The following is a 17139-nucleotide window of genomic DNA, read 5'->3' as shown; positions in this document are numbered from 1 at the left end:
TATTAAAAATTTGTCATAAGGACAACAGCAGGATTTCGCCGGGAGCGGGTGCTAATCTGAAAACTTGCACCCGCTCCCAGCGAAATCGCGGTACAATTTCAGCCACAACCATGTCTTACGACCGTGAGATAGGTGATTACAGTCTGCAACGGAATCAATACGACGATCTGGCAAAAGTTTCGTCCACCCAGAGAACACGGAGTGATCCAAGGACTACCGCCTTCTGCATATTGCCCGCAAGTGTTTTAGCATATTGTTGACACGCAGGGATGCTTCTCAGGCTATTAAAGAGTGAAAGTTTGGCACGCATGGCACGCCCTGCAGCTATCATCGGGAATGTCTTTGCTCAAAATGTGGCGACGGTATGTTAAGGTGGAAATGACACCGTCTTGGCATGCCAAAATGAAACCTCCCGTACCAGACTTCAGTCCGGGCGATTTAAGAGAAGCAAACGTTAGCTCACACGGCATTAACTGATCCTCAACATTTCTGTGGTTGATACCGTGCATTCTCTTATCTAGGAGCTGTTCACGAAAGTTTTTCTCTTGTGCTTTCTTAATCCGGGCTTTCAGGAGTGAGTACTCGCGATAAATAAGATTTGATGCATTTTGCTCACCCCTAATACTGAAGTCAAGTCCGAGTGTTTCAGCAGCCTCATGCGCTGCTTCGTACAGAAATGCTCCTTTGCCCACTTCTTCGTGATTCCTGACCATTTTAAGAAGAGAGTCTCTTCCATTTGCAACTCTATGTGCTGTACCCAGAATATTCCTGTTGTGAAGACATTCAAGACTCAATATTCCGCGACCCCCTTGACGGCGTGAGATGTACAGTCGCGGAGCAGAAGACTTAAGATGCATGCCATTGTTCATGTGCATAACCTTTCTTGTTCCGATATCAAGGGATCTGAGCTCGTTCTTCGTCCATGGAACTACTCCAAATTAATAAAGTACTACCGCGACGGCAAGCATGTTCGTTGCAGATACTTCTTTCCTCGCCGACAGTTCGGAAGATAAAATCTGCCGGATGAGTCGTTTATATTTGCTTCGGAGTGTATCCTTTATAGATGTCACATCCTGAATGCGGCTCTGTGGCACGCTCAGGTATGTATAAGTCTCTCCAGCGCAAAGGTGTCGTATAGCGCTTCTATCAACGAGCTCAGGATCTTCAGGGATGCTATTAAGTTTTCTTTGCTTCAAATAAACCTTGGCGCATTTGTCTAACCCAAATTCCATTCCAATTTCCTTAGTATATCGTTCGACATTCTCTAGAGTTAGATGTAGTTACCCTTTGTTTTTAGCATAGATCTTAAAATCGTCCATGTAAAATACATGAGTGACCTTGTACTATCGATCTGCAGGTTAGCCGCACACGTACCCGTCGCAATGGCGAAGTGCTAGAGATAGTGGCAATAATGTAAAGCAAAAGAGGAGTGGGCTCATTGTGTCGTCCTGAAAGACACCTCTCTGAAAGGTCCGAGATATTACATTTATGGTTATGTCAAGTAAGGGCTGTAAATATTTGACGAGTTTACTTATTTTTAATAACTTGAGGAATTAATTGATAACTTATTTGTGTATTTAAAATTAAACTTTAATCTTCTTGCATGCAGGAAAAACCTATAAAGGGTGTAAAATGTCGATCAGATGATACATGAAGTCAAGTTGAGGTTATGTGTAATATTTTCAATGCAAAATAAAAAATAAAAACGCGATAAGTAAGGGAAAAACGAATGATATGTAATGTGCAGTTAAGATTCTATCTATTTTAGGTTATTAGAATTTAATTTTACTTTAAATTTATAAGCATTTTGTCAAATGTGTTCATGTCAATATAATATGATATAACCTGCAATTTAAGATCATACTTCCCTTGTGTATACAGACAGAAGTCGTTATCCAATTTTAATTAAGGATAGCATTAATTTTTATTCTTTTGAAATGTTACAAAATTGTCATATTCTGCAATTGTGATATCGAAAATATAGAACCGACAAATTTAGTTAAGAGATTTTAATGCACAATGCGCATGCGCTCGGGCGATTTGAACATCTGAATGTGTTTGAGTTTAACATACAAATATTTTTACCCCTAACATCTCAAAAAGATAGAAGATGTTTGGTATGAATATCTGCATGTTATGTGGTACAATGTTACCCTTTGAATATCTACATTTAAACATCCATTTTTCTCCATGTAGAGCTAGATGTAGTTGCTCTTTGTTTTTAGCATAGATTTAAGATCTTCCATGTAAAATAAATGAGTGACCTTGTACTTTCGATCTGCAGGTTTGGTGCACAAGTATCCGTCGAATTGACGAAGTGCTAGAGATAGTGGCAATAATTTAAGGCAAAAGAGGAGTGGGCTCATGGTTTCACCCTGAAAGACATCTCTCTGAAAGGTGAGCTTGTTAGCTGTTACACAATTTTTTCCAGATGAGATAGTAAATCTCGTTTTCCAAAGCGGCATCAATCTCTTTATGCAACTAACGATTTGCGCATGAACCTTTAAGCTTTCCAAAAGACAGATGATAAGTCTATGGGAGGTCGAATCGAAAGCTTTCCGATAATCAATCCAGGCCATCGATAGGTCACGCTGGTAAAATACTGCATCTTTGCAGACACATCTATCGATGAGCAGGTTCTCCCGACATCCCGCTACGCCTTTCTTTGATCCTCGTTGTTCATACATTTCTTGCCACACAGGTTCAATTGTCCGCACAATCCTATCATTTAGGATAGCTGTGAATATCTTATACAGTGTGTTCAGACAAGTGATTGGCCTGCAGTTCTTCGGGTCAGATAGGTTGCTTATTTTCGGTAGGAGTATTGTGCGCCCTTCCACCAACCACTCTGGAATCGGCTCTTCTGACTTTAAATATGAGGTGAAAATACGGGCCAAATGCTGATGGGTTGAGGGAAACTGCTTACACCAGAAGGTTTTAATACAATCTGGTCCAGGTGCGGAATAATTTTTTATCCCTCTTAATACTTTTTTCACCTCTTCGGTGGTGATGGGTGGGCATTCTTTATAAGGTGTTATGAGGGCATCACACAGCTCCTTGAAGCTATTTATATTTTCTGAGTCTTCGTCCAGTCTATGCTGCACTTCGTAGACTTTTCTCCAAAATGCTTCGACCTCCTTTGGTTTGGGCGGGTGGTTGACAGTAACTAAAGGGTCTTGGAAGAGTCGAGATGGATCAGAGAGAAAACTGTTGATTTTCTCTGACCCACCTCTCCCTCCGCTCTAGACTTCTCTTAGCGTCAGATATTGTCCGTATTCTCTCAACAATATTCTGCCTGACGGTCAGCAGCTTTGACTTGTTAACTTTGTCATAACGGATCCGGATCGGAACATTTGCGGTAAAATTCCTGCCAGATGTTACGTAATCAATCACACACTGAATGCGGGAGGCGTATTGTCTTGCCCAGCCTATCTTTATGGCGAGTTGATGCATTCGTCTTTTGGTTTTATGATCAACCGTTGGTTTTGTTTTACAGTTTAAATCAGCCAAAACTCTCGCTGCATTATACACACAACAATTGATAGTCTAGAGTTCGGATTCTTCGGAAAAATTTCCACGAAGTTCGTCGTCTATTTCAGCCAGATATTTCGGCTTCAGAGAAACGTGGGTGTTGATGTTTCTCCAGATCATAAAGCATCGCTCTTCCTCTATCGAATGCTTTTCCGCAGTTGGTCTTAGTGTCGTCTCTCTTTTTCTGTTGCCGGCTTGTTCTAGCTGTTGTAGAGTAGGCGCTCCGCTTATAGAGCCCCTGTTTTGGAGTAGTTCGGCATGGTTACGCAGATGTTGATGCGAAAAGTCGGCAAGGGACGCGCCAATCGGGCAGCTGACTGGGGATTGGTCGAGCGAGAAGAGAGAGACACTTCCGTTCCAAATCAAGATTCTATACCAAAATTTACTACAGCTTCGCGCTTCGGTATGCAACAGGCTCTGGTAACTCAATGCTTTAGAAGCGGTCGCGTATATTCGACTGTGGCGCCAGCTAACAAGCCCGCAGGTTTTTAAGATAAGATAAAAGATGCTTGAGATTATATCCAGATCATTTCTAGATGATTTAATTTAAAAACTTATAAATTGAAAAACTAATAGAAGAAACAAATAGAAATACATAAAGAATTGGTTAGTTAATTATTTATGTATTTCTGTTTGCTTTTTCTATTGGTTTTTCCATTAGAAAAATTGTTTTGAAGAAATAAGAAGATGATTCATGTATGGTTGAAGGCAGTTTTTATTTGAAACTTGTAATTATTTTCACAAAAATTGGATCCTAAATTACTTTTATAAATGTTGTAGACTTAGTTGTTGTATTGTTTAATTGATAAACGCCGAATTCGATAAATTTATGATACTTTTCCCGACGAGTTGATGGACAGCTTAAAACTGCACACTTCTGTTTATCACTTAAAAAACTCATTTTTTAGTATTTTTCTGACAGCACTAAACACCACAAACAAACACAAGACACTCAAAACATTCGACAGCTGTGATTTGGTAAACAGTAAAGGAGTGAGAGAGATAGATTCAAGTATGGCCCCTGAGCGACGTGAAGGGGGGAACGACCGACAGAGCCATCTAACCAGCCCGCAAAACAGTATCAGAAATATAAGTGACCGCGGTTTCCTATACTAGTGTCCAGAGACTGGTATGCAAATAGTGCTTGTATGGACCCTGTAGTGAGGGACGCGCCAAACAGGCATCTGAGTGCGGATTGGTTGAGCGAGAAGAGAGTGATACTTCTGTTCCAACAGCAGATACTGTACAGTTATTGAAATTTGCTATAGCTTCAAGCTTCGGTGCCTTCGATATGCTTAGTGTTTTTTCGTGTTTGTTACCGTTTGAATACATCGAGCCTTCTAGCGCTGGCTCTAACTTCCGTTCTGACTCCCCCCACCACATCGCCTTTGACGTGTCCCTCACTACAGGGTCCCTAGCTCTAGCAAGTCATAATTCAGTCGCTTCGCCCACCCAAAGGTCCCGAGATTCCACCGATCCATTGCATTGACTCCATCTTCATTGGCTCCCCCAGCTCTAGAGTGGTCGGCATTGTTGGTCGACCCATTGTCGGGAGCCCTGTGCGTTCTATTGATTTGAACCGCACTTACTACACCTATGTTTGGTGTTGTCATTGTTGTTTTTACGGAAGCTAGGGAAAGGGGTTTCTCTATCCTTGTAGAGCCCCTCATGCAAGGATAAGGCTGTGTACTGTGAGAGTTCGCCCGGTATCCCAGAGCCACCGTTCTAGACATCTCACCCAGGTGCAATTCAGCTTTCCGCACGGTTTTCACACCTCCGCTTTAGGGTGAATACCTTCGAGTCCACCCCTGGACCATTGTCCTTTTTTTTGTTTTTCGAAATTCTAATATTAACACGTACCACTGGGCTCTTCAAAATCCCATATAATTAAAGTAGGCAAATTTTGAATTTTCGAAAAATTGAACTCATTTTTCAGGGTTTCATCGAAACATGCCAATTTTTTTAGAGATTTAAGAGGAGTATCTACGAAATAAAACCATGCTAATAACGTATTTTCGTATCTTCTGATTGAAATGCAAAATTTTTTCCCATTGTTTGGAGTAGTAATTAAAAAAAATATATTATATAATCATTTAAACAATTAAATGTTTTTTATTCTGAAAATTTCCAGAAATTGAGCCACAGATGTCCACTTTTTTCAAATTATTATCCTATGCTACTTATTGTTGAACAATTACATAATTTTGATACATTTCTTCTCATTTTTAAACATTTTTATTTATTTATACAATATTTCTCAATTTTTATTTGCTTAATAACTTATTTTTTCATACTTAAAAAAATCAATTAAAATAGAAGGCATACAGTTAATTACGATTTTTAAAGTATTTTTGGAATTTTATTAAACATTCAAAGAAATGTATTAAAATTCTGTAATTATTCAACAAAACGTAGCATAGGATACTATTTTAAAAAAAGTTGATATCTCTGTCTCAATTCTTAGGAATTTTGAAAATAGACAATTAATATTTGTTTAAATAATTACATAATGCTGTTAGAAAAATTTGCTACTCCAAACAATGACAAACAATTACATTTCAATCAGAAAATACGATTTTTTACATTTTTTGGGAATAAATAATTGTTTAAATAATTAAAATTTATTAAAACAATTGAACATTGTTTAAACAGTTATAGTAAATATTAAAATTGTTCATTAGTAATTATATGTATGAAAAGGCGACGGAAATTGCTAAAAAGTAACAATAATACGTAAAAAAGCAGTTTTTTTAATTTTGGTTCATATTTGTGGCGCTACAGGGAGGGTGAGGGTGGGTTGGAAATGAGAGTTATAAGTCTGTTTTTATTTCGTAAACATTCCTTTTAAATCGCTCAAAACCGCTTTTTGGCGTTTCTCAAGTCATCCTGCTATCATTGAGCTCCACCTGAAAAGACGTGCATAACACTGAGAGTGATGTATGATATTTTAGTATGAAATCAGCATTTTATGAGACTGCAAGGCCGTCTGAAAAGTGAGTCGTGAAAACATACGACCGAGTTAGAATGCCATCTTCTGTCATTAATTTTCGAACCAGTACGGTTAAAGAAAACATTGCGGGGTATTCAGTCGCCTTTGTGAAACTATTTACAGCACTTGTCGGTAAAGTGCTATACAACGCTCACTTTTAAGGGGGTGTTACACGCTCATAAAATGGTGGTTTAAGGTACTAAAAACAGTGGCCGGAGCTGTCAAAGGGTTGCTGTCAAGGTACGGACGATATTTTATGCAAATTCGGAGGCATACACTTGCGATTTTCGAAGATTGGCGATCCGCAGGCAAAGATACGATTCCGACGGAATCACGCGGAAATCGTCCGACTTTGCACAAATATATTTATGGCTATAGATCATAGATTATATTACGATTCGGAAAAGAGAAATAGAAATATTTCTCACTGAAATCTGTTGTTTTTTAAAGGCTATGTGACAATACGCATGTTTTCTATTTGCGAAAAAAATTCTGTTGGCAATGCTTTGAGTATTTAAAATTTAAAAAATTAAAACGCATTTAATTTTAAAATACACCAAACTCTCGCTTTCAGTCACCCCGTTCGCAGCCTTCCAAGAACTTCCTAGAACTGATAGTTTTTAATATAATATAGTTATTTATATTTTTTCTCTTTGATTCTGATATAATTTATGGTCCAGTTTCAAAATTTGTTGGTAAGTTTTAGAAAGATTAAAACACACAAAATATTCGTAGCTTTTCTGAAAATGTTCAATGTTAGTTTATTCAAAATTCTAAAGTTTTTGTTCTCTTAATTTTTTTGTAAGATTAAATCTGCGCCTGCGCCTTGGTGAGAAGAGAGAATTTTTTTGTCTAAAAACGAAAATTCACGTTTTTTTCAAAACGCCGTAAGATATGAAAAAAAAATCAAAGAAATGAAATTATTTTTCTAGAAAACGTGCGAGCAGATCCTTTCCTGTGTGTTGGGAACGCAGCAGTCACACAAAAGAGAATGAAATGGCCCCACCAGTATAAACTATATGTATAACTCCGCACGAAACTCGGCGTGAGGATTCCGTGCTCACGCGTAAAGGGAGCGTTACTGTACTAATACTGTTGGGACTACAGCTGTTTCAATGTGGGAACATAGCGTTCCCAATATGAGAAAGGATATGTACCAAGTTGAAGGCTGTTCCCCTTTCTTACGGCCCAAGCACCGTTTTCCACTTTTTACAACCAATATTCTATTGCTACCTTTCACAGCCGTGAAATTATATCCATTTTTTTAGGCACTTTTCTATAGATGCTTCTTACTTACCAACGAGATATTTCCCCTTTTATTGTCAGCCGCTCAAATGTGAGTAATAGTATTAGCAAGATCTTCCTAGTAATTGAAAAATATAAGAACTTATTCCGAATTTTCTTCTTTCAATAAAAAAAGCCCCCGATATATTAACTTTTTTAACGATATTATTCCATTTATGGAAAAAAGGCATATAACCAAATTTTTTTAACTGTAATATTAAAAAGTCAACATGATTAAGTAATCGTTTTGCGTATGAATTCTTTAAAAGATAAGTTACTATGCCTATTGGAAAATACAGTTTATATATTGTACAAGTTTTCACGTACTTAAACTAAAACAAAAACTTTCATCTTAATTTTCTCGAAACGCTACTTTGGCTTATGTGCCCTTCTTCCATCCAAGGCCTCAATTGCAAATGATGTTTTATTTTGAAAAAAATTAATTTCAAGAGAATATTTGGAATGATATGTATATGTCGTAGGCAGTTGCCAGAATCCGGCATTTTGCAAACTGCCTAGGGAGTCGGCTGACTGCCGGCAGATGAAAAAATGTATCATCGAAATGACCTGTCTTCCAACTGCCTGGCTTCGTTCAGACAGTCGGCAGACTGCCGGCAATTTGAAGGACGATCTATTCGAATCCGGCAGCTTGACGACTGCCTAGGGATTTGACAGACTTTGTAGCAAAATAATTTAATTTTTCAATAAAAAATATGACATTTTAACCAGCTAGTTAATTTTCAACAAGTTAACTCCCTAGGCGGTCTGCAGAATGCCGAATTATGCCAACTGCCTACAGTATATAAACCATTAAGCCAGTTCCCTTTCGGGGTAGGCGTGACTCACTCAGCGGGGAAGGGAGTAATGTGAGGAAGGGATATAAAATTTTTAGATTGATCCAGAATCTTCGTGATATTTATTTAAATAACACGTTCGTTCCGCAACACTGCTCCGACTCAGGTTGCTGATCAATCTCTCTAGCAATCACCCCAAGTGAAGATTCACACAAAGTCGTCATGTAAGGTTCCCCACTTGGGTCCATTAGTATCCAAGGTCTTTTGTTTCAGGCGTCACTCACTCTACTGACACTCTTTTTATTAACTATTTGTCGCCATATTTTTCTGTCCTGGCATACTTGTCTAGCTTCTTTTATGTCCATGTATTTTTTCATGCAGGCTCTCGCGTTTCTGTGGCTTCTTATGTAACCATTCTTTCCGCGGTGTACCTCTGGGCACGCTGCCATTTACTTTACCTTGATACACTTGTTTCGTTAGTCGTTCATTTGGCATTCTCTCAGCATGCCCGAACCATCTTAACCGATTTCTTTCTCATGTGTCTACTAACGTCGCTTCTGCACCACATTATTTGAAAATTATGTCGTTACTCACTTTGTCCATTAGAGTTTTACCGCATATCATGCGCAAGAATCTCATGTCAATTGCATTAACTTTACTCTTATATTTTTTTTTTGAAGGGTCCATGTCTCGCTACCGTATAGTACAGTCGGTAGAAATATAGAGTTATGTATTGCCATTTTACCTTTATATGATATATTTTTACTACTGATAAGGGGCCCTGCTCTACCAACAACCTTCTTACTTTCGTTTATGCGTCTATCTAACTCCTCATCTATCTTCCTGTCCCTAGTAAATATGCTACCAAAGTATACGAACATTTCAACTTGTTCAATTCTCTCATCATTTAATACAATATTGCATAGTGTTTGCTCATTCTTTCCTTAGAGCACCATAGTTTTGTTTTATTTGCGTTGAATTTAAGGCCCCTTGCTCTTCAGGCTTGCATTCAGTTTCGAGATACACAACCTCTTCGTCGAAAAGAGCCATTCTTAAACACTTATCCATAAATAATATAAATAACCATGAAAACATAACGCATCCTTGTCTAACTCCTTGAATAATATCACAACAGTCAGTCACATTCCCATTTACACTTACACTCGCTTTGCTACCCGTATATATTGTTTTTATAGCTTGTAGTAGCCATCCATTGACTCCATACTCTTTCCGGACTTCCCAAAGTTTACTTCTATCCACCTTGTCAAAAGCTTTTTCTAGGTCAACAAATGCAGATAAAACTTTTTTCCTACTCTCAAACTTTTTTCTATTATTTGCTTTAAGCTAAATATTTGATCCGTACATAACCTTCCTGGCATAAACCCACTTTGTGCTTCCCAAATCTTTGCTTCTGTTATTTTCATTACCCTACGAATAAGTATTTTTGAGCATGTTTTACTTACGGTACTTAATAAGCTAATCCCTCTGTAATTTTTGCAGTCGCTTTTATCTCCCTTTCTTTTGTATATTGGTACGATAATCGCTTTTTTCCGATCGTCTGGGACGTCTCTCATCTCAAAACAGAAATTTATCAATTTGCGCAGTCTATGTGGTGTGTACTCGCCACCGTGTTTAAGCATTTCAGCGTTAATGCAGTTTACCCCGGCAGCCTTACCGTTATTCAAGTTCTCAATTATGTCCCTAACCTTAGTGACACAGACTTATTCAATTGAATTTTCTAACGCATTGTGTTCCACATCGCAATTGTGTGTCTTATAGCTTCATCTCCGAATTGTCCCCTAAAATAGTCTCTGAAAGCTTCTAGTATTCCGTCTGCATCATTTAGCATTTCCTTATTACTATTTCTCATATTGACCAATTCTGTACTTTTGTTTCCCTTCATTTTTTTAAAAAGCAGTTTCTTGCTTCCAGATAACATACAAAAAAATGTTGATGAATAAATAAAAATAAACTGCATCATTAAGATTTTCGAAGAAAATTGAAAATGATTTTTTATGCTGAATAATTAATTTCAAGAGAATATTTTTAAAGATTCGAACGAATTTTTAAAATTATATCAAAAACGAATTTGTGAGATTTGAAAGCAATTTTTTTAACTTTGAAGGATTTTTAGATAATTTTAGAAAAATTTTGAATAATTTCCATAAATATTTGGATGTTTGGTAAACATTTTTAGAAATAATTTGAAACTTGAACTTATTTCAAAAAACTTAGAGCAACATGTAGAGATCAACAAATTTTTTAACTTTTTAAGGATTTCGAAGGGTTTGACGATAATATCACAATTTTCAAAATATAGATCGGAAAATTTTTGATCATTTTTTAATTTTTGAAAATAGTTTTAAAAGAATACTTAAAAAGATTTCAAAAGAAACACAGTTTTTGATAAATAAATAACAATTGAATAGTTATTAATTTTTTTCGACTTAAAATAAAATTAAGACACATTCGAATATACAACATTTTCAGTTAAAAAAATTATAATCATTAAATTTTTATTGTTTCTGAATTGAATATAATAGCTAGGATTTATAAACTTAGAATATTCGAACAATACAACTTATAAAAGTTTAATTTTAAAAACGTTCACAGTTTAACGTAATTTTATTTAAAGTTGTTTACATGAAATGTGTTAGAAGCTGCCATTTTATATGCTTCATCTATTGAGCGTTTTAATCAAAAAACTTTTTAAACGTCAATTTTAAAAGTTAAAATTCCAAATGGTTCCTCTTTGAGTGTTTTAATTTGAATTTCAGTTTTTAAAACTTGAAATGAAAACATTTTTAGATTCAAGAGTTTGCTTGTTTTAATCTCAACACTGCATAAAATGGTCTAGCTGTCCCTGCTAACATGTAGCTGGATTTCGTCTTCTAAGCAAATATAGCTATGTCGCCTAGATTTCTAGCTGTTTTAGCTCAATTTTTCATCAAGAAATTATCTAGCTAATTTACCTAGATAACTTGAAGATGTAAAATTTAGCTAAAGCAGCTATAAATCTAAACGACACAACTATATTCCCTTGGAAGACGAAATCCAGCTAAACGGTGAGCTGGGACAGCTAGACCATTTTTTCAGTGAGTGACCGACAAAAAATGTTTTGAACCTAGAAAACGCCGGGAAATGACCGGGATTTTTTTTCCTGAAATAAAATGGCCACCCTCCTATTGGTTTAGAAATTATAGCGAATTTTTTATATGGACAGTTTTTACCAGTCAACAACTGACTACACTGACAACCGACTACACTGACAACTGACTACACTGACGGCTCTTGTGATTGTTCGCTTGACTGCTTTTGATTGCTCACAACATCTCGTTGACTCTTACTGGCTTGTTTGCGATTTTGGAATAGTTTAAGAGATCTCTGCTGATTTCACTTAATTTTCGCTCATTTCAAAAGATCGAATGTTTTCCAAAAGATTCGCTCAGATACCGCTGATTTCAGATTATGTAACAAAGCGTTATGCTTGTTACATTTGATTTCATACCGATTTCAAACGCTAACAACCCTTGATTCGAGAGTGAATGACCCCTCGGGAATTAGAAAGGTATATGCAGAGAATTAGGAGATAGAATGCATGTAGCCGGAATGTTGAAGGGTGTCGACTGCCGATGTGGAATGAGAGTCAGTCTGGTGAGCGCGAACAGTCATTTCCGGTGAGTGACGGAAGTAAGCCGTATTACGTCCCTTTCAATATGCGAATGTCAAACAAATTGTTTATAGGCCTGTATCTGTTGATATTTCTAAAATACTGAAGCTTGCATACACTTTATAACTTTCAGAAATTATTTTGGTAATCATTAAAATATCAACAATAATTCACGCTACATATAAAATATAATTAGAAAAGTACAACCGCAGTTAAATGTGTAATTTACTTAATTGTACTTAAAATGATATACTTTCATTAAAAAACTTCTGATTCTAATTACGAACATTTGTTCCTAAAAAATAAGCTGAATTGCATGAGTAGCTGCATCTTTTTTTTTTAATTATTTAGTACTCTTATATAAAGCATGTTGATACAGATTGTTTTAGGAAAAAGTTTTGTTTATCTAAATCTCATTCATTATACTTGGTTGGTTTTAATGTTTCCGGGGAGCTTACGAGGGCCCCTCCTATGCTTAGGCTATAAAGCCCATTGTGCAACACACGTCTTTTTTCTCAAGTTCATACACTAAATCTGGGCACCTTTTCGGGACATTTCGTTGTCTCCAATGTTCTGAAAATATACATATCAGGTTGCAGACACACTTCATCACATAATGAATGAGGCAGACCTTTTTGGACCGTTTTGGACCTTTTTGGACTGACTTGACGTATTATTTAGATTATGTATGTATGCGTGTTTTCATTACTCAAAATCATTCAGCGACTATTGAGCAATAGACCCCTCGACATGAAGCCCGGTCGCACGGAGATCGCTAACTCTTTTCCAAGTCTTCTTAAAGTCGTAGTGATCCTGAAGCAGTTTACCCATCGATATGGAGCCTCTTCCTTGTGAGGTAACTAACCTTCTTTGAGGGAAACTACAATTTAAGGTTGGTTCCAAACCACCAAAGCCCCGGTAGAAGTACATAGAAACATTTGCATTGGTACCGGCACGGGGGTCGAATGCAATGAAGGAGTTAATCTTTGACTATTAGTGCGGAATACACTATTACTACTGCGTTTCCGGTATTTTTACAAATTTAATTTAATTTAAATAAAATGTCTTCATAGAGGAGCATGTGACTGAAATCGCCTACGAAGACATTTTTAGCGACTTTTGGTTAATTTTTAAAACTTCGAGAAGAAAATTTTTGACCGTGGGATTTCTTATTGTTTAAGGGTAGAAACTTGAGAAAACCAAACATGACAATTTGGCATTGATGGCAATAACACAGTGGCTACAAGTCGGAAAACGAACAAGTTTTTTGCATGTTACTTTTTTCCATTTCGGCTGAGTCCGAGAAGCATCATTCATCCCAGTGAGATAACAGAAGGAAAGTGGTTTCCGGTACGCTGCGTAATGAGTCATTTCCGTCCCTTCATCACTCTAGTTCTGCAATCCCGTCGAGTGTCAACTCATCCCGACCAATGTTACCGGAACTCTTCGGTCCCTCTGGAATATTACCGACTCTAAATGTACTCTGCTTCCTCAACACTGGTGGTGAAAGGTCTGAACATCTAGAGGCCTAAGACAACTTTAATTTTTTGCTCCCTGAAGCAATAATATTTCGAAGTACAGTGAAACCCCTTAATAGTCGTTCCTTCTATAGGCCATACTAGAATTTACGCCGTGCTGCAGGTAGGTGTAACAGGAGCTGCGCGGGGTGCGTGGGGTCTACGGTTGTCACTCAGGCGAGCACTCAGGAAGGAACAAATAAAAGCGGATCGGGATATAATGAGTTAATTCCCATCCACCGACAGCCCCAAAATCGGTGCTATAGAAGAGTTTCACTCTACTTCACATGATTTCGACAGATTCTTCAAGAAACCATCACTATGAAAACTATTTTATTATATTTCACCCTAAGGTGCCGTTCATAAAGCACGTTTCTAATTTTTTAAGAACAGAGGGGGGGGGGGGGGCGCGTCAAAAACAACGGTAGGTATCAGAGAGGGGAAGGGAAAAGTAGAAGTAACGTTTCGAACTTAGATGACATTTCAAAAGTTTCCTAATAATAATTTCGAAGCGCATTTTTCGAAAGATGGCCCTTCCAAGGTAAAGTTGAATAATTACTTAATGAGTCTTAAAATCATTTCAACATTTTAGATATCAGACTCTTTCCCCCATTACCTTTTTTTATATCTTCCAAAGAATTCGTCTATTACTATTTTGTTGAAATTTTAATTATTTTGTTAAAAAATCATGTTTATGTGTCAAAAGCTGAACTACTTGGCTGAAGGTCTTCTAGATTGAAAATCTAACTATTCTCTTTTTAAAAAATGAATCTTCCCAATTGAACAATCATCTTTTAGATTGATTGTTGAACTTTTATGTTTAAAATTCATTTTTTTAAATAATTGCGATTTTAGTTGAAAATTCATATCTTTAGTTGACATCATTATTTTGCTAAAAAATCTAGTTTGTTAAAAATTCATATTTTTGGTTGCTAGTTCAACTATTTGGTTATGAATTAAATTTTTTTTAAATTTATATATCTGCTAGAAAATTAACTTCTTTGATGAAAACTCAACTTTATGGTAGATAATTCGTCTTTTTGGTTAAGTATTCAATTATTTGCTTGAAAATTAGTTTAACTCAACTGGTTGGAAATACGTCTTTTGGTTGAAAATTAATAATTTATTTTGGAAAAGCTTAAATTCTTAGTTAAAAATAAACCCTTTTTTGTGGAAAATTTATCTTTTCGGTTTGAAAGTTTTAGTGCCTTCTAAAAAATTCATCTTTTTGGCTTGAAAATTTAACTATTTTTGGTTGAATCTTAATTATTTTTATTTGAAAATTTGACCACTTGGTCGAAAATCCATCTTTGTAGGTTAAAAATAAACTTTTTTGTTGAAAATTCAACTTTCTTCGAAAAAAGTGGTCTTTTTTATTTAAAAATTTAACTATTTAGTTCAAAGTTAAATTATTTTGTTTGAAATTCGTGTTTTTACTTGAAGATTAAACTATTTGGTTATTAGTGCAACTGTTTGATTAAAAATAAATTGTTTGTCTTTGAGAAATAATGTTTTTCAGTTGAAAATTCATCTCTTTCTATATAAAAGCTTTTCCGGTAGAGAGTTCAACAATTTCATTGGAAATTCAATATAGATCAAGTTGGAATCTTAGGAATTTGGAGTGTTCCATGTAGAATTCAATATGGTATTTACAAATTAATTTGATTTGAAAGAATTCATTCGCCTATTTTCCTAAAAAATCAAGAAAGTAGGAAAGTAGGAGGGGGTGAAACAAAACAACCCCCGAAATAGACAACGTAGATTATGAACGGCACCTAATGAATACTTTTTGAAGCAAAAAAGTGCATCATATACAGTAAGATGCTGTAACTTCTTGCCACGCAGTGTGTAAGGAATATAAATATTTTATCTTTCGATGCCTTAAATACCTTTTTGGCTGGATAAACGATTTTCACGGATCCTTTAAAGTTTGCTATAAACGTACCTACGTTAAGTGTTTCAACTCATACAAAATATGGTTCGACCTTTTGAAACATTATCTTGTGTAGAATATGAAATTTATTTGAAAACATAAAACAGTTTTAAGGAACAAATAGAAAAAACTTACTTAAGGCAACGCAGACTTTCCAGAGTCCACTATACGTGAGTCTACTGTCAGGCTCCACAGAAATGTTTGCAGAAGGTGATCTTGGCAACTTTTCTTCCGTCAGCAGCCACTCCCCGGTAAAGATAGCACCTGTGACAACTGCCAGTGAAAGTAAAGCTGAGATTCCTGAAGTAATTCCGAACCCCGTACTGCTACCACCAGTATCGCCGCTGTTAGGATTTTCGCAGTAGCAACAGCACCACCACCAGTAGCAACGAGACATCACGTGTCACCCTCGTTTCTTCGGGGCATCCCAACTTCCAGATGATGATCTAAAACATTTTTTTTCGCATCAATCTACTTCTAGCTTCATTCTTTGTTTATACATTAAATCTAATTCCCCATCTTTTATAATTTGCTATTTTTGTCAGGGAAAACATGGAAATCTGGGAAAAGTCATTACATTTCTTTAAGAAGCGCTAAGTAACAGTATTGACTGTCAAGAATAATCAGAGCTGCCACTTAGTCAATTTTAGTCCATTTTTTTCTAAAATTACTTTTTAGTCATTTTTTAAAGATAAAGTTACTATAGTAACTTTTCAAATGAAAATATCACCTTTGTCACTTTTCTTCCGATAAATTGATAAAAATAACCTCTAATAGAGATATTCTGGTCTTTTTCAGGAGAATATACCACGTGAGAAGTTTTAAAAAAAGTCAATTATTTCTCGAATTCTGTATCTCTATTTCAACGTTTGGTGTGACCTAGGAAAATTGTAGCAAAAATCTTAAGTTTGTTCCACACAGTCTTTGAAGTCATATCTTTAATCTACGTCAATAAAACTAGACAAATCTATACGGGTTCTTTGGATATAACTAAAAATGTCCAAGCGTGTCTGTGCTGACTTTCAGGCAGCAAGTCTGGCCGAGAGCGGTAATCGCCGATTCAAATTTGACATTTGAGACTTAGACATTTTTAGTTCTATCTCAAGAACCCGTAAAGATTTTTTAAGTCTTATTGGCTTACATTAAAGCTAAGTTTTTAGAGAATGAGTGATATGAATTAAAAAATGTGTGTACAAGTTTCCTAGGTCATGCCACAAATTGGAGTCGACATAGAAAAATCGCGAAATTCTTGCATTTTTTTTTAATTTTCGACGTGGTTTGTTCTTTTTTAAAGAGCCAAGAATACCTCTATTGTGAGTCATTTGACGCGTAATTTAAATGCTTTCCAATTGATTACGAAAAGTTCCATTCTTCTTTTTAGGAAGTATACTGTTACACCAAACTCTCGCATTCAGTCACCC

General features: G+C 36.1%; 1 protein-coding gene across 1 annotated transcript in view; it reads right to left on the bottom strand.

The window, feature by feature from the left end:
* The window catches only part of LOC117171242 (voltage-dependent calcium channel gamma-5 subunit), a 154890-nt gene that overhangs the window by 47780 nt on the left and 89971 nt on the right, over positions 1-17139 (bottom strand). Inside the window, exon 4 of the mRNA XM_033358355.1 lies at positions 15854-16164. Within this exon, the coding sequence (XP_033214246.1) occupies positions 15854-16115 (262 nt within the window). The 5' untranslated portion in view covers positions 16116-16164. The remainder of the gene's footprint in view (positions 1-15853; positions 16165-17139) is intronic.

This window comes from Belonocnema kinseyi, chromosome 4 (assembly GCF_010883055.1).
Source record: "Belonocnema kinseyi isolate 2016_QV_RU_SX_M_011 chromosome 4, B_treatae_v1, whole genome shotgun sequence".
NCBI lineage: Eukaryota > Metazoa > Arthropoda > Insecta > Hymenoptera > Cynipidae > Belonocnema > Belonocnema kinseyi.
The sequence above is the reverse complement of the archived record's forward strand: the minus strand, read 5'-3'. Positions and strand labels throughout refer to the sequence as shown.